The sequence below is a fragment of the Kogia breviceps genome, chromosome 2, assembly GCF_026419965.1.
Source record: "Kogia breviceps isolate mKogBre1 chromosome 2, mKogBre1 haplotype 1, whole genome shotgun sequence".
Lineage (NCBI taxonomy): Eukaryota > Metazoa > Chordata > Mammalia > Artiodactyla > Physeteridae > Kogia > Kogia breviceps.
In genome coordinates, this window is record NC_081311.1 from 104,406,891 (window position 1) to 104,431,931 (window position 25,041).

At 45.2% G+C, this 25,041-nt stretch overlaps 1 protein-coding gene across 1 annotated transcript in view; it reads right to left on the reverse strand.

The window, feature by feature from the left end:
• Positions 1-204: 204 nt before the first annotated feature.
• The window catches only part of EPB41L5 (erythrocyte membrane protein band 4.1 like 5), a 157,685-nt gene continuing 132,848 nt past the window's right edge, over positions 205-25,041 (reverse strand). Inside the window, exons 20-25 of the mRNA XM_067025897.1 lie at positions 21,908-21,972; positions 16,268-16,358; positions 14,511-14,585; positions 11,058-11,099; positions 10,569-10,702; positions 205-4,426 (exon numbers count right to left, since the gene is read on the reverse strand). Of these exons, the coding sequence (XP_066881998.1) occupies positions 4,360-4,426; positions 10,569-10,702; positions 11,058-11,099; positions 14,511-14,585; positions 16,268-16,358; positions 21,908-21,972 (474 nt within the window). The 3' untranslated portion in view covers positions 205-4,359. The remainder of the gene's footprint in view (positions 4,427-10,568; positions 10,703-11,057; positions 11,100-14,510; positions 14,586-16,267; positions 16,359-21,907; positions 21,973-25,041) is intronic.

Genomic DNA, 25,041 nt, shown 5'->3' on the forward strand with positions numbered 1-25,041 from the left:
GCTGGCGACGGCCGGGGCTGTTTCCGAACTTCCAGAACGCCTCCAGCCCGTGACGCCATGGCTCTGGAACGGGCGCTGCGCAATGCCCCCCCCGCCGGCCCCGCATTCGTGCAGCCGCGACTCTCGGGGACGGTTCTGCTGAGGAGAGAGACGCCCAGCAGGCGGGTACTGCGCGTCCAAGAAACCGGAACAGCTCATCACGCGTGCGTGTTTCACAGCTGCTTTATTTGTGGTCACATCTACGGCTGTCATCTCAGTGTACAAACAGCTCACAGCTGAGTGCAGCGCTTCTAGTACAAGTCGTATAAAACCGTGGACACGTGGCATGAAGAGTGCACGTGATAAAAAAATAAATTACACTTTAAAAGCTACTGCAAAGCTTTACACAGATAAAAAGTAAACACAAAATAGTTAGTGAGGTCCTTGTAACTGTCTATCGTATCCAGCTATGAAGACGCAAAGAGCAGGGCTCGGTGCCCGAACACCTCTCGGACAAAGAGAAACACCTGGAGCGTGCCTGAGCTGGTGTCCGCACCGCGGCGACACAGGGGTCCCCGGACACCACGTCTCAGGGCTGGAGACGAGCACAGCTCCGCACCTGCGACCTCGGCCCAGCCGGCTCGGGGCAAATCTCTGCGAAGCAGACAACGTTGTGTCCGTCGCTCATCCTGGAGGCTAACAGGTAGCAGGAGGAGCTTCCGGCTTTCTTCTGACCACTCAGGAACCACAGCGTCCACATTTGTGAGAGCAAAGAAGAACAAGGGATATGGCAATGTGTATTACGCACCAGGGGCCTCCAGGTTTCAAGCAACCAAAAGGCTGAGGGCAAGATGCGTCAGAAGTGCGGAGACCTGCCGGCCTTCGGGGATGGAGGCCAGGCCTGCCGCGGCCCCCACACGTGAGCGAGGGTGCCGGGGCCTCCAGGGCCAGCCCGCCCGCCGAGCCCATCTGAACACGGGCCGCGCGCAGCCGGGCCCTCAGCAGCCCTGCTCTGGACGCAACCGCTGCTGGCCCGCCCTCGGGGAGAAGCTGAGGGCCTGGCTTCTCCGGGACCTGACTCAGAAGAACAAGAGAGCCTTTCCCGCGGCAGTGGCCGCCACTCAGCTCTGCTCTCGGAGGTTTTTGCAGTGACGCCGGCGCTGGTCTGAGAGGAGACAGGCAGGGCGGCCAGAGCCGAGACACAGGAGGACAAGCAGTCAAGATGCAGGGCTGCCCCGGGCTCCACCCTCACCTGCCCAAGGGACACGTGTGACCGCGCACGCACACGCAAAGACAAAAAAGCCTAGTAGACTAGAAGACACCTTCTTAAGGAGATTTTTTTCTTAAAACAACATCAACGTTTTAGACAAGCAGCTCAGGGTACATCGACATTTATCAAGAGCAAAGTTATCTAATCAGTCGGTTGTCCCTCAGGGTTTCCTCAAGGGCAGGAATGAAAGGGCGATGAACCCTTCCTGTGTACACAAAGGGGACACTACGACCTCTGCAAGGTCCCGAGAAACAGGATACTCCACGAGTTCTGAAGAGGAGTCTAGGGGAGAAAACTGACACCTACCCACCCCACTGTAAGCCCCCAGGGCCAGCTCTCCCTTCCCTGACCTTGCCCGGCCAGGACCTAAAGGCAGCTGATCTGAGCTTCCGCCCTTTCCACTCCCCACCCGCCAAGACCGAGGCGGCAGCAGGGTGCCCCCCTGCGAACCATCAGAAAGCGCAGACCCCCACAGACCAATGAGACAACAGCAAGAGGACACACGCAGCCCCCCCCAACCTGAGCCCCTAAACCTGCTCACAGCCGCAACTCCCTCATCCCGGCAAAAGCTGGTCTGGAAAGTCTGGGAAGACAGTGACACAGAGCTGAGCGCGTTTCTGCCAGGCGGCGCTGCCAGCTCAGCTGTGAACCCCATTGTCCTGCTCTTTCCAAATACGTGCTCGTCCCTCCTGACTGGATCAAACACGGCCAGTGCTCTCCTTAGCTACACTGTCCTGCTGCATGGGAGCCTCTCTAGACACAGAAAAACTTCCCGCCCAGCCAGCCATCGTTTAGAATGGCCCCTGGGCTGTTTCAGCTCATCTGGGGACCAGAGCTGCACTCAGCTGATCGGATCATTCCAATGGGCAGGAGGGTGCTAAGGTCTCTGTCACCAGAAGCTGCGCCGAGGCCAGCAGCCTGCAGGGCCGCCACAGCGAGATGCCCTCCCTGCAAGGTAACCGCCTGCGTCCTGGTCCTGAGCCACCACACGCCTGGCTCCCTGCCGGCATCCTTCCCTGACTCACACCTGCTGCTCCCCGCCCCCCCCCCCCCCCACCTGCCCCATTCTCAGGTCAGCGGAACAGGGCGAGCATTACAGGCGCCCGGGAACGGCACCCGCAGCAGACAGGAAAGGAAAGGTCTACCTGACAGGTGTCTTTTCTGTCAGGGCTAATTCATTAAAGTATTCATTTCCATATGTACCACTCTTGCCAGGACATGAGACAGAATTTCCTTTTACCTTGAGATTCAAATGCATTGTTAAGAAAGTCCCTATCAATATATTCTGACTGGCAAGAATACAGGTACCTGAAGACACAAAGCTTACGGAATACTTTCAACAACTTAATTCCAAAATCTAGAAAGCTGCTCTGTGACCAGAAGCACAGCCTTAAACCTTCTACCTCCAGGGTGGTCAGTGCGCTGAAAACTCGATGCCCAGCCCAGCGCGTCCCAGGTCAAGTCCCTGGTTCTAGGTGTCACACTAGAGCCGCGAGAGAATCTGTTTGACGATGACGAAGTGCCACGAGCTCCCCCAACGAAATCCGCGAGCGTTTAGGGTAACGGCTAAGGGGGGACAGCCAACGAGAGGCGTCAACTGTCTTCCCTTCGGCAGGACTGTCTCGTGAAAAAGTTGTTTCCAATCTCTACGGCCCCCTGGGAACAGCGCAAGATTAAGATCCCAGGGCGTGCCAGTCAGACAAGAGGGTGCATTTGCCTGGGCGTGGTTATGTTACAGGGAACCCAGGACCATCCAAAACACGGGAGTTTTAAAGATCTGAAAACTGGATGTTCTTTTGTGGCGGACAGCAGACACTAACACTCAAGGACGTGCACGCCACAGGGCAGCAAACCAAAACCAAATTCCAGGAGGTACAGTTTCACATCAGCCCTTGGTAACAGGGATGCACAACTTGACCAACGCGGTTTCCAGATCGCCCTCATTCCCCACGGCAGCTGAGGTTTCCTTTACGCAGTACAAAGTTTCGAAGCTAAAATAGTGCTTCTCTGGGTGCTGAAATTCTTTTCTCTATTTCCTATAACGAGCATAGACTACTTTAACGTCCAGAATTCTCTGTACAGACGGAAAGTAATGAGGAAATTCTAGAGAACCCTTTTTAACTAACACAAAATCCCTAACGTGCTTTCAGTACATTGCATTTAGTTTCAGACTTGAATCCCCTCGACCCGATTCCCTATTTCTATCCTGGCATTTTGTTTCCTTCAGTTTATACCATCTGAATTTATTCAGCTTACATTAGAAGGAAATGGAGCCTACGTCCAAATGGGGACCTGGAAACTACTGTGCTCTCCTTCGCTGCCGGAGTTGACCTCGGCCTTCAGCCCCACGCAGCCCGGGGAGCCATGTGGACGCCTGCAGGTCTCTGCGGCCACCCCGCCCCTTCCAGGCCGAAAGCTACGGGACACGCGTGCGCTCCATGCAGGTGTGCTTCCCGAGGGACGGCTGGGCTGAAAAACTGTGCCAGGCAACTGATTCCTCCTCTGTAATTCTTCTCAAAGTCTATCTTACCTTGATGTAAACTTGGAGTATTAAGATAGCCAGTCCAGCAAAAAGTCAAAAGTATGGGAGACTTCTGAAAACGCTCTGTATTCTGAAAACCTCTCTTTAGTAACAAGTAATCTACCTCACTTCCTGATTTCCAGGCAGTGCACAGAAGGGTACAATTTCTACAGCAGGCATTCAGATCAAGGACACTCACCCTGACACCAGAGAGAGAAGTAACCTCCCCAAGGCTGCTGACCACCAGGGACGGGCCCACCCAGGGAGGCGTCATGAACAGTCACACCCACTGCGTGGAGCAAAGAGCTGGGAGGAAACCACAGGGAAAGGAATCCCCCAGTGCAGGAATTCACAACTTCCAATGAAATTAGAGAAAGTAAAAGCTCACAGACGCTCACTTGGGCCAACGTGTAGTGTAATCACGCCCTTCCAGTTGGACGGAAATGTAACTGCTTTTTTCACAGAGATGAAGTCACACCCGGGGGCGCTGTTTTACCCACAAGTGCAGAACCAGCTCCAGCAGAAGTGGACACCAGGACGGACGGCTGGAGGGCCCGGCCTCGGGTCTCAGGTGAGGAGCGGCCGCCCCTCAGAGCTCTGTTGTCAGCAAACACTTCTGCTTCAAGGCGGCTTCTCCAGCAGAGGCTGGAGCCGAGCTGACAGGAAGAAAGAATACGTTACTCACTTTTGGGAAAACGAAAAGGCCATCCACGGCGGAGGCGACCTGCGTTTCTCCCCAGCTCCTCACGGATGCAGCACGCGCAGAGTAAAGAGGGGTGTGTAGTAGCACTTAACGCAGGCGATTCCACAGAGGGTCATTTTCTAGGTGACTGATGCTTATTCCATCTTGAAATGGAACCTAAAGACATCAATTTCCCCTGCTTCCTTGGATAAAACACACCGAACAGACACCTCCCTTCTTGCTGAGCCAGGGCTGCCGCAGAACATGGAGGACAGGGCTGTGCCGAGCACCATGGCAACACGTTGGCAAAGCACCAAGGCTGGGGGTCCTGTGTGTCCGCCCGCGGTGCCGAGCCCCGCAGCACCTCCTCTGCGGCGTCAGAGGGGAAGCAAGAATAGCAGTGCGCCTCTCCGCCTCAGCGCGAGGGCGTGCGCAGAGGTGCCAGGCTTCAAGGAGACTGAAAACGATACCCAAGTCCCGAGGCCAGAGGTTAATTAACATCGGCGATGTGCTATCGAGACTAAACGGAACAGCTGTCACTGGAACCCCCCTTCTGCATTCCCACTCCACAGAGACGACACCGCCGACTGGATTTTCCTGGTACTGCCCTTCTTGTTCTGGATCGCTGGTTCTCTAAGCGTGGTCCTGGAACTTGTCATAAATGCAAGTCCTTAGGCCCCGCGCCTGGCCCACTGGCCCAAAGCCTCAGGACGGCCCAGCGCCTGTGCTCTAACAAGCCCTCCAGGCGGGCCCACCAGCTGCCGTCTGTCCTCACCGTTCTCAGGGGCGTGTTTCCACAATGACACACACTCCTCCCTAATAGTCAGCGTCTTCTATAATTACATAAATATTTCCACAGCTCACTGTGGGCCTACTGTATTTCTTTTCTCGTACAATTTGTTTTTTCGTTGTAAGCGCTTGCTCGGCGTCCAATACTTCATTTCTAATTTATCCTTAACCTTGCAAACATAACCAGGCTTCTGTTCGCAGGTAATTCTGTAAAATTAGGGGCAGGCCACGTGTTTGCCGTTTTCCCTTGGCAATATCCTTCCTGGAGCTCCACAGCCTCCTCTCCTAGCCTGTACAGGATCCTTTCTAGGCCTGCTTGGAACTTCCCTTTGCTTTCCTCCTGGTAAATTCCAGCACCTGTTTCCTGGGTCCCCTGTTTTCTTTCTTGGACAATCACCTTGTTTTGATGGAACACATCCTCCACTTAAGTAGCTTCCTGAGGAAGGCCGCCTTAGAAGCATGTATTTTAGAGAAACTCCACGTTTTAAAATGTCTTCTTCTTCTTTTTTTTTTTTTTTGGCCACACTGCACGGCTGGCAGGATCTTACCAGGGATTGAACCCCGGCCCTGACAGTGAAAGCACTGAGTCCCAACCACTGGACGGCCAGGGAATTCCCTAAAATGTCTTCATTCTAATCTCACACTTCATTGATAGCTTGGGTATAAAACATGAGGTGAAAAATGATTTTATTCCAGAATTCTGAAGGAATTGCTCTATTATCTTCTAGCTTTCAGTAAAGTCTGCTCTCATTCAGATTACCAGTCCCTTCCTTGTATGAACTCTTTTTCCCCCTCTCTGAAGACTTACATCCTCTCTCATATTCTGAAACTTCATGATGTTCCTTGCTGTCGTCTATTTTCATTCTGTTTCTGGATACTCACTGGGCTCCTTTAACCTAAAAACTCACGCGCTTCTGTCCTGGCGAGGCTCGATTTCTTTCTTGGACGCTTGGATTTACTCTGTTCTTCCTTCTGGACCTCCAGTGATTCACATACTGGACTTCCTAGACCAATCTCCAATCTTTTCTCTCCCAATCTTCAACTTCTTGTTCTACATTTTTGGGGATTTCCCCAATCTTACCTTCCATGCATTTTTTTTTTTGCAGTACGCGGGCCTCTCACTGCCGTGGCCTCTCCCGTTGCAGAGAACAGGCTCCGGATGCGCAGGCCAGCGGCCGTAGCTCACGGGCCCAGCCGCTCCGCGGCACGCGGGATCCTCCCGGACCAGGGTACGAGCCCGTGTCCCCTGAATCGGCAGGCGGACTCTCAACCACTGTGCCACCAGGGAAGCCCTTCCATGCATTCTTTGAATTTTATTTTTAACATGGTTAATAATTTCCAAGAATACTTTCGGTTCCTTTTCTTTTTAAATTTCCTGTTATTGTTGCACGGATACAGCATCTTCTTTCTTACACTATCACTTTGCAAAGTTTTTCGTGCTCACATTCCTTTATTTCCTCCTTGTTTCTTTTTCAAGTTGACCTGCTCTGGAGTTCCCTCAAACATCTGATAATTTGACTCTGTTCACATTTAAGAGGGAAGCGGCATGCTCACAGTTAAGCATGAAGCACTGGAACGCTGTCTGAAAGCTGTGCACATGTGGGCAAAATCCACTAACTATGGGCTTCCAAGTCGAGTTATCAGATTTCCTGCGATCCACAAATGTCAGTCTCTCTGGGCCTTTTTCTTCGCTCAGTCAGGTTCTCTAGAGAGCAAACCTCTGAATTTCTCACCTGAGACGTTTATACATGGCCCACAGCACTCTGGGAGCGGGAAACAGAAGGAAGGTTGGGGGTCTCACCCCTCGGCATATGAACACTGAGTTAACCTCCCTCAGCTCAGGGCCTTCCTCCCAACAGGGTCCCCAGATCCAGGGCCCCGCCTGGCACCCAGCTCCTCCAGAGGGGAGCCTCCAGAATCAGGCAGGCATTGGCAGGGTGGGGCACATTCTCAGCCCCACCTTCCCAACACTTGGTGCCTCAGCTCCTGAGCCAGCCCGGGTGCTACAGCGTGGACTGGCTTCGTATTTTCCCACTTTCCACCCCCTCCCCTTTTCAGGCTTAGATTTCAGCTTTCTCCTCTCTGCCAAGCTGGTCACCACTTATCTGTCATTTAGCTGCTCCTAAAACTTGCTCAGTAATCTCGACTGCTGTCGTCTCCTCTCCTGTTCTTTAACTTTAAAATTTACACAGTGCACACCCCAAGTAAATCTGAATCTGTACCGATGCAATCCCATCACCACTCTTTAAAAAACACGCCATTGATTAGGACATACATGCGCTGCAGTGCACAAATCGGGAGCTCCAAGTTCAGGACACTGTGCGCGCTGACCACACCTGTGCAATTGGCGCGCAGAACGAGAGACACAAAGTCACTAGCCGCCTCCAGGGTAACCGTTACCTCGGTCCCTGAGAGCTGCGCCTCTTTCTGGACTTTGTTTTGCTCCCCACTATCATGGGGAGGAGACTCTAAGATGACCCCAATGACCCCCTCCTCCCCCTGAGCGCGTGCGTGTGGCAGGCCCTGTGGTTTGTTCTAACAGATGCAAATGAGCAAAGGTAAGAACAGGCTGTCCCTCCCGTGATTACAGTATACAGATGGCGACCTCTGGCCGGCGGGCAGGCGTCCCACCGCCTTCCTGGTTTGCTGGCTCTGCTGAAGTAAAGGCCCCAGACAAGCAGCGAGGGCGGCGCGGCCTGGAGCCAGCCCTCAGCGGGCAGCCCCTCAGGAGCTGAATTCCGCCAATGGCCACGACTGCAGACCCTCCGCCAGATGACCATTCACAGGAGAGTCCAGCTCCGGCCGACTCCCCAAGTGCAGCCTGGGGAGACCTGCAGCAGAGCGCACAGCAGGGCTGCACCAGACCCCTGACCTGCGGGGGTGGGGTGTAAGCCGCTAAACGTGCGGCAGTCTGTTACACATCGATAAATACCTCACGCAACTGCATGCGCGCGACTCGTCTGTATCTCTCTACCGCAGTTACAGTTCCTTAGGTTTCACTGCTCTAGTCCAGTATTTATCTCGTTAACTGCCAACGGGCTTTTAAAAAGTCTTCAGCTTGGACTATGATGAACACAGCTGCTGTAAACATTCCCGTACATGCCTTTTGATGGACATATATTTGTATTTCTATTGGGTATGCATGTAAACGTATTTTCAGCTTTCGTAGATACAGCCAAATCTATGTCCAACATGGTTATTTCAATTTACAGTTTCAGTTGCCCCATAACTTCACCAATACTTGGTACTATGTGTCCTTTCACTTGAGCCGTTCTAGGTGTATGCAGTGGTATCACATAGTGGTCTGAACTTGTATTTCTCAGTAACTTGTCAAGATGGGCCATCTGGACACCCTCTTGTGAACTGCCTATTCAACTCTTTTGCCAATTTTTCTATTGAGTTTTCTTTTTCTTACTGATTCACAAGAGCTCTTTATACATTCTGGATATGAGTTCTTTATGAGAGAGACACAGAGTTGGAGGGAGGGGGAAGTGCGGTTGTCTTCTCCACTGTGTGGCTTCCTTTTCGAGTGCTTGAAATAATATCTTTTGATGAATAGGAGTTGGGTTTTTTTTTAATTTAAAAATTTTATCTATTTATTTATTTTTGGCTGTGTTGGGTCTTCGTTGCTGCATGCAGGCCTTCTCTAGCTGCAGCAAGTGGGGGCCACTCTTCCTTGTGGTGCGCAGGCTTCTCATTGCAGTGGCTTCTCTTGTTGCAGAGCATAGGCTCTAGGAGCATGGGCTTCAGTAGTTGTGGCACGTGGGCTCTAGAGCACAGGCTCAGCAGTTGTGGCGCACGGGCTTAGTTGCCCTGTGGCATGTAGGATCTTTCCAGACCAGGGCTTGAACCCGTGCCTCCTGCACTGGCAGGCAGATTCTTAACCACTGTGCCACCAGGGAAGTCCCTGAATAGGAGTTTTGGACACAATCCAAGTTATCAGTTTTTCCTGTATGACTGAAGCTTTTTGTGACCTGCTTAAAAAATCTTTGCCTATTTCAAGGCCACAGGATGTTTCACTTATATTTTCTTCTCTAAAGCTTTATCATTGGACATTTCATATTTAGATTTGCAATCCACCTACAGTAGATTTTGGTGTGTAGCGTGAGGTTGGGTCAAGATTAATTTTTTCCCACAAGGATATTTAACTTGTCGGGCTGATTTACTGAAAGATCGCTCTTTCCCTTCAGCACTGTACTATCATTTTTCATAAATCAGATAACTATACTTGTGTGATTTGTTTCTGGACTCAACTGTTTCACTGATTTACTGGCCATGTTTTCCTTACTGAGATACTGACATATTATATTAGTTTCAGGTGTACTACCTGTCATCTTTGATCTAATTCCTTTATGACTACTTTGCTTTGGGAAGGAATGGAGACAAGCTCTGATGTCATCTGTAACTTCTCATTTGGAAGTCCTTACGAACTCGCATTTTACTGTGTGAACTCAATTACGAAGAATTATCACCTGGCCCTCTGCACACAATCCCTATGTCTGCAGTGGGAACTACCAGCATACAGATGTTTAGGAAAATAGGCCCCATGTCTGTCCTGTTCACGCCTACCTTCAGTGCCGGACACAAGCAATGCCCGGTTCCTAGCAGACAGTAAGTGTTTGCTGAGTGAACAATTAAATTAAAGACTATGGAGATAAGACAACAATTTTAAAATGAAACTATGAATTTCTCTCAAGTTAATTATCTCTAATAACTTTTCTGTTATAATCATGGATTTTGTTCTCTAAAGCATGTACTTCGACCGACCCGCATTCTCAGCACCAGGAGGATGTGAGGAACAGTAGACATGCCAGGAAGACGTCTGAGGTGAGAAATGAGGCGATTATAGATCTTCTGCAACACAGGCACAGTCTCGGTCCTAACGATTAAAAGATGAAGAACTACATGCTGAACAAAAGCTCTGTCTGTGGCAAGTGATATGCTAAAATAAGCCTGCGGTTAAAAGCTACGTCCCACCCTTATCTGAGCCTCTTCCCCTGTATTCATGGACAACCACACAGTAAAGCATGAGAGGAAAAGACGTAAATCAATTTTAAAACAAATACAAAGTTTTAAAGATAAACCTGCTCATATCTTTATCTAATAAAGACTTCATTAAAAAAAAAAAGTAAGGTCTACTTCATAATTTTGTAGAAGATTGCTACTGACAAGAAAAAAGAAAAAAACACTACTCTAAATAATAATCACAGAAAAGATTTATTCAGTTTCAATTAAGTTCAACTAGAGAAGAACTGAGTACAATTAATCTCGTTATTTTTCCCTCCTAACAGAGGCCTGAGAACTGCAACTGAGAAACGATTCCTCACCTGGTCACGGCATCCACGAAGAAGGGCGCTGGGGGAGAGATGAGGGAGGCCACACCTCTGCTGCCAGGCCCCTCCTTCCCGGCCGCCGAGAGCCCGTTGTCTCCTGCAAGCCCGTTAGGAAGGGCAGCGCTCTGCTGAGGGAAACACGCGGGCCGTGTGAGCGGAGGTGGCCGCACCTGCCCCGCAGCCAGCACTCAGCCCCGCGTCATCTCCTCCAGTGATGACGGCGGTGAGAAGGGTGGTGTTCACCATGACAGCTGCTTTGTTTTTCTACCTTCCTTCGCATCAGACTTTTATTTTTGTTTTTGTCAGCACCCTTAAGTATTTACAAACAGAAAAATTAAACCTCTAGTTTGAAGCCAGTATGTTCAATCAGAAGAGATTTGATGATGACCCCATGTTTTCAAGGAAAAATAAGAACCTGGTATCCCTTCAGGCCTCATTCTGAAAGGGTAATGGAAAGAAAAATTGCAAATATCATTAACTTACTGGCACAATCCAACGGGGTGTGATCGTGGATATGGTAGATACCTGAAAAAAATTGTACATGTGTATTTACTTTTAGGGAACACTGACTTATTTTCATAATTATGCTCATAATGCTTTCTTCTACTATGAAATGCATGGGGGTGGGGGGCATGGAGCAGGTCTTAATGGTGTCCTTGAGCTGACATGGACTTCTGAACTCAAGGTCCTTTTTTACAGCACACATGCCATATGTCACCACTTAAGAAACTGTCATAATCTCGAGAATCTCTTTAATCTAAAAACTTACTACTTCCAGAATGCTACTACTACTTTCAGGTCATTCACTAGGACTGTCCCCCACCCCTGGCATCCAATTTAAAATTTATTTTCTGAAACTTCATTTTAGTCCATTACAAATAATCATAGTCTTCTTGGTAGCATGCTGAACAGTGGACCGTGACTAACTCAAATGAAGAGCAAAAAGAAAGTACACAGAAGAAAGCTCTGTCCAGCTACAGTCCATTTTCTAACTCTGCATGGAGGAAAGAGCAAAGAAAACACCCACACTGCTCCTGACTCACAGGGCCTTTGCTATATTCTTTTTAAGGTTTAATTTTCTGTACCTTACTTCTGCATATAGAATTGTAATCTAATGAACTCCCAACTCCCCCCTATTTTATGGAAACTTAGACTAGTCCTTGCACTGGTGACAGATTCTGATAAGAAAAAATATAAGTCCAGGTTTTAGTAATCTAGGTAACCACCAAAAGAATAAAAATACAAAATATGACTTTCCCACCAATATTAAGAAAATACACTTCTAACCACAGGAAATGAAAGAGAGAGAAAAAAGAAATATGGTAAAAGTGAACAAAAATGGTTTGGCAGAAACAAGTCCTATAATAACCATACTTACAGTAAATATAAATGGATCTAAACTCAATCAGAAGATACAGACTCTTGAATAAGATTTTAAAAACAAGATCCAGCAAAACGCTGAAAGGTCCACTTAAAAGCAACAGATACAAAAAGGTTGAAAATAAAATGACAGAAAATTATACATACGGTGATTCAAACTTAAAGCTAGGGTGTCAATTTCTTATCAGTCAAAAGGGAAATAGAGGAAAAAAAGGGTGAAGAAGGACACTTTAAAGTGCTAAAAGGAGCTCAGAAAGTATAATTACCATCAACATATATGCATCTCACAGCCTATCTTCAAAATATACAAAAAATTGGAAGATCCAGCAATAGGTAAGAAATGGATTAATCAATAACTCTAGACAGAGATACTAAAGACACTCCAGAAACTGACAGAATATTTGAGAATCAGCAGATTGACTACGGAAAGAATTCATCAAGTTTGCCAGACACAAAATTAACTTATGAATCCAATAGTAAAAAAATTAAATACCATTCACAATATCAACACAACTATGAAGTATTTAGGAGTTAACCTAATGAAGAATAGAGAAGACTTACAGAGAACATTTAGAGACTCTCTCTTTTGTTAGGTTAAATCCCAAATTCTTAAATATAATGGGGAAAAAAAATCTCAATAGCAAAAAAACACGAAGGACCTGGAAATAAAAATAGGAGAACACAAAACTTATATTGGGGAGACTGTAACTACAAAACTTTTAGGAGAAATAGGAAATCATGGATGAGAAAAACATACTGTACTATTGGCTAAGAAGACAAATTATCACAAATATATCAGTTCTTTCCACAAGTTAATTTATGAATTTAATGTAATTACAAATAAAAATTCAAAGGCTTTCAGAGGGAGTGAGACTTGACAAAGTTATTCTAAAAATCATCTGAAAGAATTAACAAGCAAAAACAGCAAAACACCTGCATAATGATGCTGGACTGGCCTCACCACGTATCAAAATCACTTAAATAGTTATTACAGGTCTTCCCTGGTGGCGCAGTGGTTGAGAATACACCTGCCAATGCAGAGGACACGGGTTTGAGCCCTGGTCCGGGAAGATCCCACATGCCGTGGAGCAATGAAGCCTGTGCACCACAACTATTGAGCCTGCGCTCTAGAGCCCGCGAGCCACAACTACTGAGCCTGTGCTCTAGGGCCCGTGAGCCACAACTACTGAGCCCGCATGCCACAACTACTGAGCCTGCGCTCTAGAGCCCGCGAGCCACAACTACTGAGCCTGTGCTCTAGGGCCCGTGTGCCACACCTACTGAGCCTGCATGCCACAACTACTGAAGCCCATGCACCTAGAGCCCGTGCTCCACAAGAGAAGCCCATGCACCACAACCGAGAGTAGCCCCTGCTCGCTGAAACTAGGGAAAGCCCGTGCGCAGCAACGAAGACCCAACGCAGCCAAAAAAAAAAAAAAAAAGTTATTAGAACAGTACTACAGTTCTAACAACAGAAAAATCAGTAAGTGTAATAGAACAGATAGCTCATATGCAGAATCTAAAATGCATCATAGTCTACATTTTTATTTAAAACATTCTAAATTTTTAGGGAAGGAAAAATATATTAGTGATAAAAAAAAGTCTTTAATCAAATTGATTTTCATCACTGTATTACCCCCACCTGTGAGACAGCATAAATAGGCAGTAAGTGTTCTGAGTTGGGCCCCAAGGACTCCTTCTCTGGGCTTCGGGCCATCTTGCATTGGCCTTAGAAGTTACCTCTTTCATCTGGTTGAAGGCTGACTGCAACCCGATGTCGCCAACATCCCTTTTATTTTCTGCCTGCTCACCCGGCTAGATCTCCGTGATTACCGCCCTAAGCTGGCGGCTCCCAGTCCACGGCCACGTCACTGGGAGTGCGTCGGAAATGCAGCTTCTTGGGCCCCAGCCCGCATGCACCACACCCGAAAGCCCAAGAGTGGAGGCCAGCAATCTGCGCTTTCCTACGCTCTCCAGTGGCGCAGACACACCCCCGGGTCTGAGGGTTGGTGACCTGCGCAAACATCAGGGGAAGGGCCGCCCTCACTTGCAAGCCTTCGAGTGACCCCCCTAGGGCAACTCCTGCCATGCCATTCACAAGGCACTAAGTGAACTACCTGTGTACCTTTCACCCCAGTATGTCTCTGGAGGGAAGGGACTGCTTCCTCTTTGTATTACGGTCACAGTACTTAACACAGTATGTCCCAAACTCAAATAATGATCAGTGTGTTTAACGCCAACCACTCTTATGCTCCCACCTTTCTGTAAATGTTTTTAACAACTGGAGGTCTTACTGTCTGAACCCTCCAGAAGCTGGTTTACCCCCACATGTCCCTCTCACGCCACTTAACAGGGCGCTGAATTACAAAGAGGCTCAGCAACATTCAAGTGGGCAGAACCTCACTATAGAAAGGCAATGCTAGGTGGTTACCAAAATATAAACTCTTATTAGATGAAAAGTTTTACTAAACTGCAGAAAAGGCAAGAACTGGAATCTACTGGGAACACTTTCAAACATAAATACCTTTCCATCCTGCTGCTTTAAAGCCTAGTTACCTGAGGTGTGCTTGTGTGGTCAATGAGATTCTCAGTTAGAGATAAAAGCAAGGCATCCAATTCATCTGCAGCATCCTACAGAAGACAAGATACACGGATGTTAAATGACCCATGAGTCACCAGACTAGATTTTTTTCCATATTCTCTCAATGTATAATTTGGACCCAGGCCTGGATGGTGTTAACCTTTAAACGAAGGGGACCCTCAGGAATCATGATTATTAGTGATTCCACTTTTGACTGGAGGGGAACCTAGCCTACAGTCAGAACTTTAAAAGGCTGAAGTGTCATGTGAATTTTCATACAACTATTCCTTCTGGTAAGACAAAACCTGCGTGGGGTTAGGACCATCCCGGCTCTCAGTTCTTAAACCAGACGGCAGAGGCTAAAGGTTCAGCCCAGGAGACGATGGCTAAGGACACGCCTGAACTTGCAACGCTTCCTAATCCACATGGATGCTTCACTGCTCACAAAGAGTACAATATACCCCCCCCCAATGTTAATACTTTTGTCTAGTTAGTATTTGAAGCACCTTATAGAAACAGAGTTCTGTACTGCAGTGTGTGTGTGTGTGTGTGTGTTTCTGGGCCCAGGAAGAATTTTGAAAGGATAACAGATAAAATTCCAGTCTGGAAATAAGAGAAGTAAGTATTCAGGGTGTAATCCATAACAAAAAAGGCCCTTCATTTATACATTTCTGCCTGTCTGTCTTCGGGCCACAGTGCGTTTCCTGTTCGATGTCAACTGAAGTTTAATCTCACATATGAAAAACTGCCTGTCTCCTCCCACAACCCCTCCTCCTACCCCGCCCCCTTGTACCCTGTGACCTGAGTGAGCCCCCCCCAGGTGGCCTGTGCATATCTCTACCACAGCTTATCAAAATTCTCTCTCCAACTGTGCTGGAAGCAGTTTGAAAGAAGAGGCCATGTTTCACTCATTTTTGAATTTTCAAAGCCTATCACACTGTTTGGTACAATATGCAATAAACCTTTGGGCTAAATGTCCTTCTCTGCTCCAAAAACATCTTGGGTTCCACCCTAATGATTTTCAGTGATGAGAGATGTCAGTGTATCTTTTTAGAATTTTAATTAGCAGAAAGGAATTTCCTGATTAAAGGTATTTTAGGTTGAGGTTTTTTTTTTTAAACCCCTAAGTCTGAGAAACCAGGAATCAGGTGATTTCTAATGTTTTGTTTTCATGAAATATTTGGTAAATTTCTACAATAAATGTGCTTACACAATAAAAGAACAAAATGGTAAATGTTCATCTACAAAAATAATTTTTTGCTTAACTTGCAAATTCCAACATTCACTGGGCAATGAGCTGGGTTTCTGTGACTTGTGACCTGCTAAGGCTGTACGGCAGATGGATAGAGAGGAGAGGCAGGATTTGAGAGAAGCTGGTTATGTTACAACACAATCAGTGTCAATCTTAATCCATCAATATTTATTTAGTGCCTGTTATGTGTCACGTACAGTCTGAGACACTAGGGAAGCATAGCACGAACCCAAAACCCAAAAACACCGAGACACCCTAAAAACAAAACTACCAACAAATACCTCAAAAATGGAGAAGAAACCCTAAGCTGCTCTTGGGAGGGATGTGACAATAGGATTCTCCCTAGAGAAGTGAGGCTCAACGCTCTTCTCACAGCTGGCGTTCTGGTGGCCCTCAGAGATCACCAGGTATCCTGTACAACCAGGATTTGAGACAGGGGAGTCTCTGTGGAGCAACCTTGAAAGTGGAAGGAATCGTTACCTTTAGAGCAGGCCCATTTTCTGCAGGCATGGTTCGCATCGGAATGAGAGACCCTCCAGGGACGGGCATGGCCTTCTCATTTAACTCAGCACTAGGAAGAGAAAGGCAGGTTCGCGTCACGGACGACCGATGCAGGAGCAACAGGTAGCGTGCTGAAGGAGGAGGCTCAGGGAAGTAGGGTAACTGGCCCGCAGGGAAGGAAGAGACAGCGGGTGTGGGGGGGAGCAGACAGTGGTCCGCACTGCCTCACACGCTGCCGTGAACCCCTCCCCACCCATCGCATAACAGGTTCACAACCAGGTCAGACCCGTTCACTACTGCTGTGCTTCCCTGCTAAAGCTCAGTGAAATGACAGAAAAGATTTCTTTTTAACAAAAGAATAAATTCATACAACTTCAGAACCAATAAAGGATGTCAGTGGTAGCTCAGGAGCTTTGAGGAAATGCTGAAAACCGTGAAATGCACAGTACAAGAGGTGATTTCATGGTTATGGGCAGATTAGATGCTACAGTCTGCTCCAAAGAGCATCCAATCTAGAGAAAACACGTAAAAGACAAGGCAGATATACAAAACAAGACAGACAGATACATGAAGAAGAGAGATCAAGAACGGGACAGCTCAGTGACACGGAACACCTGAGACGCGGAGAACAAGGCAGGAAGCCCCTTCAGGAGGCGGGCGGGAGTGCTCCACTGCACAGGGCAGCAGCCCACCTCCAGGGCTCCAGACATGATGGCGTGACTGGCCCGGGAGAGGATGCCAGCAGGAAGGACAAGGACGTCAACCCCAGGTGAGGATCACAAGAACAGGAGCAGCTTACAGACAGCCTCGATGCCAGGGAGGAAACGGGGAAGCCAAGAGACCATCACCCACCAGGAGAACACACCCGGCAGGGACGCCAGTCCTCTCCAGCATCACTGGAAAGCATGCAAGTGACAGGAGCAGTGCCTGTCCAATCCCACAAGGAGACGGAGAAGAAACAAGAGGCAAATCCTAGATGGAAAAGTCAGCCTTGGGAGCTAGATGAAAGCTAGGACCACTGCAGCCACAGCACTGAGGCACACAGAGGCAGAGAGATGAAAAGTAAGAAGGAACAGTTATGAGAGACAGAGACAGACAAGGGATCAGGGTATTTCAGCTAATGTCTAATGGATGCTGGATATTCACAAAGATAAGGGCTTATGACTTTCCAGAATTAAAAAAAAGACATAGGTCTTCAGACTGAAACACCACCTTGAATACTAACAAGAATGAAAAAAACTATACTTAGATGCACAGCAATGAAAATGCAGAATCTCAAGAATAAGCAGTGAAAAACCTAAAAGTTACCAGAGAGAAAAGCTAACTAACTTTGTGCTCCAGAGAAGAGAAACAGCTGAGACTAAAGGAGTGAGCCCTGAAAGGAGTGAAATACATTTCACAATGAAGTCTCCCAACCCCTCAACAAGAGATTAGTCCTGCTTTTCTACACACTAATAACAAACTATCAGAAAGAGAAATTAAAAAAACAGCCCTGTATAAAACTGCATCAAAAATAATAAAATACCCAGGAATAAACTTAACCAAGGAGGCAAAAGGCCTATACTCTGAAAACTAAACTCTGAAAACATTGACAAAGAAATCTCAAGATGATACAAAGAAATGGAAAGATATCCCATGTTCATGTACTGGAAGAATTAATATTGTTAAAATGTCCATACTACCCAAAACAATCTACAGATTTAATGTAATCCCTATCAAACTCCCTATCAGACATTCTTCACAGAACTGGAACAAATAATCATAAAACTTATATGGAAACACAAAGGACCCCGAATTGCCAAAGCAATCTTGAAAAAAAAGAATAAAGCTGGAGGTATCACACTCCCTGACTTCAAACTATACTACAAAGCTACAGTAATCAAAACAGTCTGGTACTGACACAAAAACAGACACATAGATCAATGGAACGGAATAGAGAGCCCAGAGATAATCCCATGCACTTAGGGTCAATTAATCCACAACAAAAGAGGCAAGAACATACACTGGGGAAAAGACAGCCTCTTCAGTAAATGGTTCTGGGAAAACTGGGCACCTACATGTAAAAGAATGAAATTAGAACATTTTCTCACACCATACAAAAATAAACTAAAAATGGATAAAAGACCTAAATATAAGACCAGAAACCATAAAACCAACAGAAAACAAAGGTAGAACACTCTTTGATATAAATCATAGCAATATTGTTTTTGGATCTGTCTCCTAAGGCAAAGGAAACAAAAGCAAAACTAAACAAATGGGGCCTAATTAAACTTAAAGGCTTTTGCAGAGCAAAGGAAACCACTGAAAAAATGAAAAGATGACCTACAGAATGGGAGAAAATGTTTGTTTGCAAATGATATATGACCAGTAAGAGGTTAACATGTAAAATACATAAATAGCTCATACAACTCAATATTAAAAAAATAAACAAACCAATTAAAAGTGGGCAGAAGACCTGGATAGGCATTTTTCCAAAGAATACATACAGATGGCCGATAGGCACATGAAAAGATGCTCAACATCGCTCATCATCAGGGAGATGCTAATCAAAACAATGAGATATCACCTCACATCTGTCAGAATGGCTATGGTCAAAAAGAGCAAAAATAGCAAATGTTGGTGAGGATGTGGAGAAAAGGGAACACTTGTGCTCTGTTGGTGGGAATGTAAATTGGTGCAGCCACTATGGAAAACAGTATGGAGGTTCCTCAAAAAACTAAAAATAGAATTACTACGCAGTCCAGCAATTCTATTGTATTTCTGATATATATCCAGAGAAAACAAAAATACTAATTCAAAAAGATACACGCTCCCCAATGTTTACAGCAGCATTATTTACAATAGCCAAGATACAAAAGCAACCTAAGTGTCCATCAAGATGAATGGATAAAGAAGATGCGGTGTATACATGCAGTGGAATATTACTCAGCCATAAAAAAGAAATTCTGCCATTTGCAACAACATGGATGGACCTAGAGGGTATTATGTTTACTGAAATAAGTCAGACAGAGAAAGACAAATACTGTATGTTATCACTTATATGTGGAATCTAAAAAATAAATGAATATAACAAAACAGAAACAGATTCACAGATACAGAGAACTAGGGGTTACTAGTAGGATGAGGGAAGTGGGGAGAGGCTAGATAGGGATAGGAAATCAATAAGTATAAACTAAATACTATGTATAAAATAAATAGGCTACAAGGATATAAATATACCCAACTTATAATAAATTTAAGAATGGAGTATAATCTATAAAACTATTGAATCATTGTAATTATACACCTGAAACAAACATAATATTGTAAATCAATTATACTTCAATTTTAAAAAAAGAATCCTGAGGCCAAACCAAACTAAAAAGGAGGAAAAAAAAGATTAGTCTTAACATAGTTTACACTGCTGCAAAACACAAAAAGCAGATGAAAAATCCTTACAACATGTGTGTATAATGAAGAACATGCACAATGTTAATGTGGAACAAACATTTGTCCATAAATTAAAAAATGAATACACTGTGTCAACTGAAATGAAGAAACCATGGATAACTTTTTTAAGATTCAGATACATCAAAACAAAAGCGACTGAATCGTACACTGTAAATGGGTGATTTGAATCGTATCTCAATAAAGCTGTTATTACAAAAGTCAACGATCTGAAGAGACATTTCTCCAAAGAAAAAAGGCTGTCAACATCGCTGTTCTCAAGGTAAATGAAAATCAAAACTACAATGAGGCACCGCTTCGTACTCACTGGGGTGGGTCCAGTTTTTAAAATGAAGAATAAACACTGCCAAGGATATGGAGAAGTTGGGAAGACCATATGTTGCTGGTGGACTGGAAAATGTCTTAGCTGTTTTGGAAGACACTTTGGCAGGTGCTCAGTAAGTTAGAGACAGAGTTACCACATGACTCCCAACAGCCTCCTGGGCGCACATGAAAGAGAACTGAAAGCATGTCTACAGAAATCCTCGTGTGGGAATGTTCAACAACAGCTATATTCACAGTAGCCAAAAAGCAGAAACAACACAAATGTCCATCAATTGACACATGGATATACAACGGAATATTATTTGGCCATGACGTACCAATACAGGCTACAATATGGATGAAACTTGAAAACATGATGTCAAATGAAAAAAGCCAGACACATATTTGTATGAGTCCAGTTATATGAACTGTCCAAAGCAGGCAAATCCAGTGCAGGCAGAAACTAGGTGGGTGGTCCCCAGGTGCCAGAGGAGCAATGTGGAGAGCCAGCATATGCAGAGGGTGCTTCCGTTAGGGGTGAGGACGATATGATGGAATTAGATAGTGGTTAGGGTTGCACAACTTTGTCAATTCACTAAAAAGCATTAAATTGCCTACTTTTAAAGGGTTAATGTGTAGGAATTACAGCTCAAAAAAAAGATAAGAGCAAAATGATCTAAATCTACTATAGCAAAATATGACAAAGCTTGACATTTGGTACACAGACATGTATTATATAGTCTCCATACCTTTCTGTACGCCTGAAATCTTTCCTTTTAAAAAGGGGGTACAGCAACTTTTTAAAAGTGTGGTATGGCATGAGGAAAAAAACAGTACCAGAAAAGGAAAAGATCCAGAAACAGACCCAGGTTTGTATAAGAACATAAGCATATTTTAAAGGATCCATTTCAAATCCTGGGAGGAAAACAGATTATTCAAAATACCAACAGCCATTTGGAAAAACAAATCCGGAAGTTGGAGTCCATTCCAGGACCTTTCCACCTTCCAGAGTTCAATGAAATTTCTGATAAACAACTGGGTAGTCACATCCCATCATCCTCCTCTTGGCAAAAAAATCTGTGATGAGGTTACTCTAAAAGGCTCCAATAAAAACAACAACAGCGTTAAAAGTGTTGAGGGAAAATTGATTTCTTAGAAAAAGTTATGTTGTAATTCCAGTTGTACCCCGATCACCAAGTAGTAGGTTTGCTGAGTACTAACTGTAAGGTCCTTACATGAAGCATGTGCTTAAGTGCTATGTTGATTACAGCACCTGGAACTGAATATCACGAATCAGAAAACTCTTCACTGCATAAGTTCTGAATAACGGGAAAAGAAACACATTCACTCAACAGTGCTTAGCACCAACTAAGCACAGAACACTGGATGCGCAGGGCCGAACGAAACAAACTGCATCAACAAGACAAGACAGGCAGGAGGGACTCCGAGGGAACAGCAAAGAAATCTGCTTGCGCCATGGGAGGCCTAGTAAGACAGTTTATAAGAGCGATCCCGCCCTGCCAACAGCATGGCACTAAGGCAACTACCACACCTAAGAGAAATAGCACACATTCTTCACCAGGTATCCTACGAGATTAAAAATGTCTTCAAAGGCTGCTTCTGCTCTACGGTTTGAATCAGCTGAAGAAGAATCAGAATGAAAAGATTAATTAGGAGTATCTTCAAATGATCTAAAATTAGGTCCTAAGAAGCTATGTAGTGGATAGAAGCGTGATTTCAGGCTATCTTTCAAATGGCTATCCTGAAACCATGTGATCACAGAGTGGAAAAGAGAAAAAAAAAAACACCCCCCAAAGAAAGTTAAGAGGAAAAGAACATCAATTTAATTCAGTCTACCCACAACTGTACCTGTTGGTGGCAGCATCCTGAACACTGGCATTTTTATGACTTAATAAGCTATCTTCTCTTGTAACCTAAGAAAAAGAAATCATAAAAATTAAATCTCTTTAATACACTGTAATAACCTATGTGGGAATAGAATCTAGGAAAGAGAAGAAATATTAACTGATTCACTCTGCTGTACAGCAGAAACTAACACAACATTGTAAATCAACTATACTCCAAAAAAAATTAGTTAAAAAAATTAAATCTCTCTTGTGGATGATAAAGTAATAAATTTACATTCCTTTCCAGTAAAAATAGAAATATCTGTTTGCTTCAGTTACAGAAAGAGGTAACCATACCTTACCTATGGAAATATCAGTACTGTACCCAGAACAATTCTATCCCATGCCCAAATTCATACTCCAAGCAAGTTTCCACTTCAGTATGTTGGTCTATGAATCCATAAGCTTTACTAGACAGCTCTAAATTATGTAAGACACAATGGTATATGTTAGTCAATGTACACAGAATCCAAAAAGATTCAATGCCAGAATTGTTCAAATTTACATGATAAAAAGAAGAAACAGATGTTAAGCTGTGTATCTGGCTTTTTGTTTTCCCCTGGGTACAAGGAATATTTCAGAGGAGAATTCTAAAGAGGTCAGTTATTGAGGTATCATTTATATACAGTAAGATGCACCCATTTTAAATGTACGGTTTGGTGCATAACCAACACTACAACCAACATACGTCACACTCCACTCCCCCAAATGTCCCCTTGAGGGGAACAACCGGTGCAATCCCACCAAAAACCCATCCACGTGGCCAGCAGTGATCTCTGCTTTCCATAGTTTCATATACATGGAATCATAACATCCTTTTGTGGCTCCCTCTTTAGCGTAACAGGATGTTTTTGAGGTTCACCCACGGTGTGCATGAGTCACTAACGCATTCCTTTTTTGCGTGCTGAGTAGCTTTCCGCTGTAATGGATACACCCCAATTTGTTTATCTGTTTACTTACTGATGGACATTTGGATCGTTTCTAGTTTTTACCTATTACAAACAAAGGTGCCAGGAACATTCATGTACTAATACCTGTGTGAACCTACACTTCTATTTCTCTTGAGTAAATACCTAAGAGTGGGGCTGCTGAGTCATATGCTAAGTGTACGTTTAATATTTTACCAACTCTTTTTTTAAAATTACTTAATTAATTTTTGGCTGTGTTGGGTCTTTGTTGCTGCGTGTGGGCTTTCTCTAGTTGCGTTGAGCGGGGGCTGCTCCTCGTTGCGGCACGCATGCCTATCATTGCGGGGATTTCTCTTGTCGCGGAGCACGGGCTCTAGGTGCACGGGCTCAATAGTTGTGGCACATGGGCTTCAGCAGTTGTGGCTCATGGGCTCTAGAGTGCAGGCTCAGTAGTTGTGGCACATGGGCTTAGTAGCTCCACCACATGTGGGAACTTCCGGGACCAGGGATCGAACCTGTGTCCCCTGCATTGGCAGGTGGATCTCAACCACTACACCACCAGGGAAGCCCTTACCAACTCTTTTATAAAGTACTCGGAACATTTTATGTTCTTACCAGCTGCGTGCATTGCAGGCAGTCCATCACTGCCCACACGGGCATGTCAGTTGTTAACTTTAGCTATGAATTCCAATGTTAGCTGTAGACTTTTTTCATAGATACCCTTTGTCAGGCTGAAGTTCCATTCTATCCCTAGTTTGCTGTGAGCTTTTATCATGAACAAGTGTTAAATAATGTGAAATGCCTTTTCCAAATAAATTGAGACAATTTTCCTTATTTTTAAATATGTTTTTGAACGATAAACCAACTTTTTTCTTGAGATAAAGCCTACTTGGCCGTGGTGTGCTATACTGGTTTATAAGCTGTTCAGTATGATTGGCTTCTACTTTGTTAAGGCCTTTGAGTCCACACTCAGGAGCCGTCCTGGTCTGCAGCTGCTCTGCTGTACTCTCCTTCCCTGGCTTTGGCGTGAGGCTAAGACTGGCTCAGAGATGAGCTGGGAAGTGCTCCCTGCTCTTTTAATCCCTGAAAGAGCTCGTGTAGAACTGTCATTACTTCTTCCTTAGATGTTCAGTAGCCCTTAACAACGAAGGCATCTGGTCCTGAATTTTTCTTTGTGGGATGATTTTAACTATAAAACAAAACCTTTCATTTAGGGCTATTCAAGTTATTTCTCTCTTGTTCAAGTCAAAACAGGTCCAAAGTACAACTGAAACGTAAGGTGACGAAAAACTGTCACCACCACTGTTGCAACAATAGGCAGTGTCAACACTTACCAAACACTAATTCTGTGCCAGAAGCCATTCTGTGGCCTTTACCTTTATCATTTTATTTCATCCTTATAACCCACCTTAGAGAAGGTATCACCATTACCCCTTTTTAAACAATAATTAAACTGAGGCTCAGGGAAATTAACTAACTTGCCAAGTCACAAAGCTAATCGGTGACTAGCTACTAGTAGATTAGAAACAGGATTCAAACTCCAGTGGTCTGATTCCAGAGCCTGTACTGCTGTATTTTATATTTGTTTTTATATATAAATATTAGGTTTTATGTTTACACTGGGGTGAGAGGGTACATAAAATGCACGAACGATATCCCTCAAGTCCTCTCAGTTCTCTCCAAGGCTCGTGCCTGGGAACACAATGGAGAAAGAGCCCCTTCTCAACAACAGTGTTATTTTGAAATCCTAGTTGACAACAGGACTTGGTGAGACAGGCTTCTGTCCCGTTTCAGCACAGAGGATAACCTGAAAGTTGGGGAGGGCCAAGGAAAAGCTGATTTTGGGAGCATGGATGCCATCAACTTCATGGGGGCTGGTCCCCTCCCACTGCACCCTTCATGAGACGACACAGCCAACTCTTCGCCTTATAACCATCACTCTGTTACTATAATAACATCACAATTTTGCTGAACTGGGGGTAGATGGGTGGTGGGGAACAATGAATTGAGAAAGAAAGACTTAAAGTCATAGACTTAATATTGACAGGAACCTAAAAATCACCAGAGTTTCCAGCTATAAAAGTGACAAAGAGGGCTTCCCTGGTGGCGCAGTAGTTGAGAGTTCGCCTGCCGATGCAGGGGATGCAGGTTCGTGCCCCGGTCCGGGAAGATCCCACGTGCCGCGGAG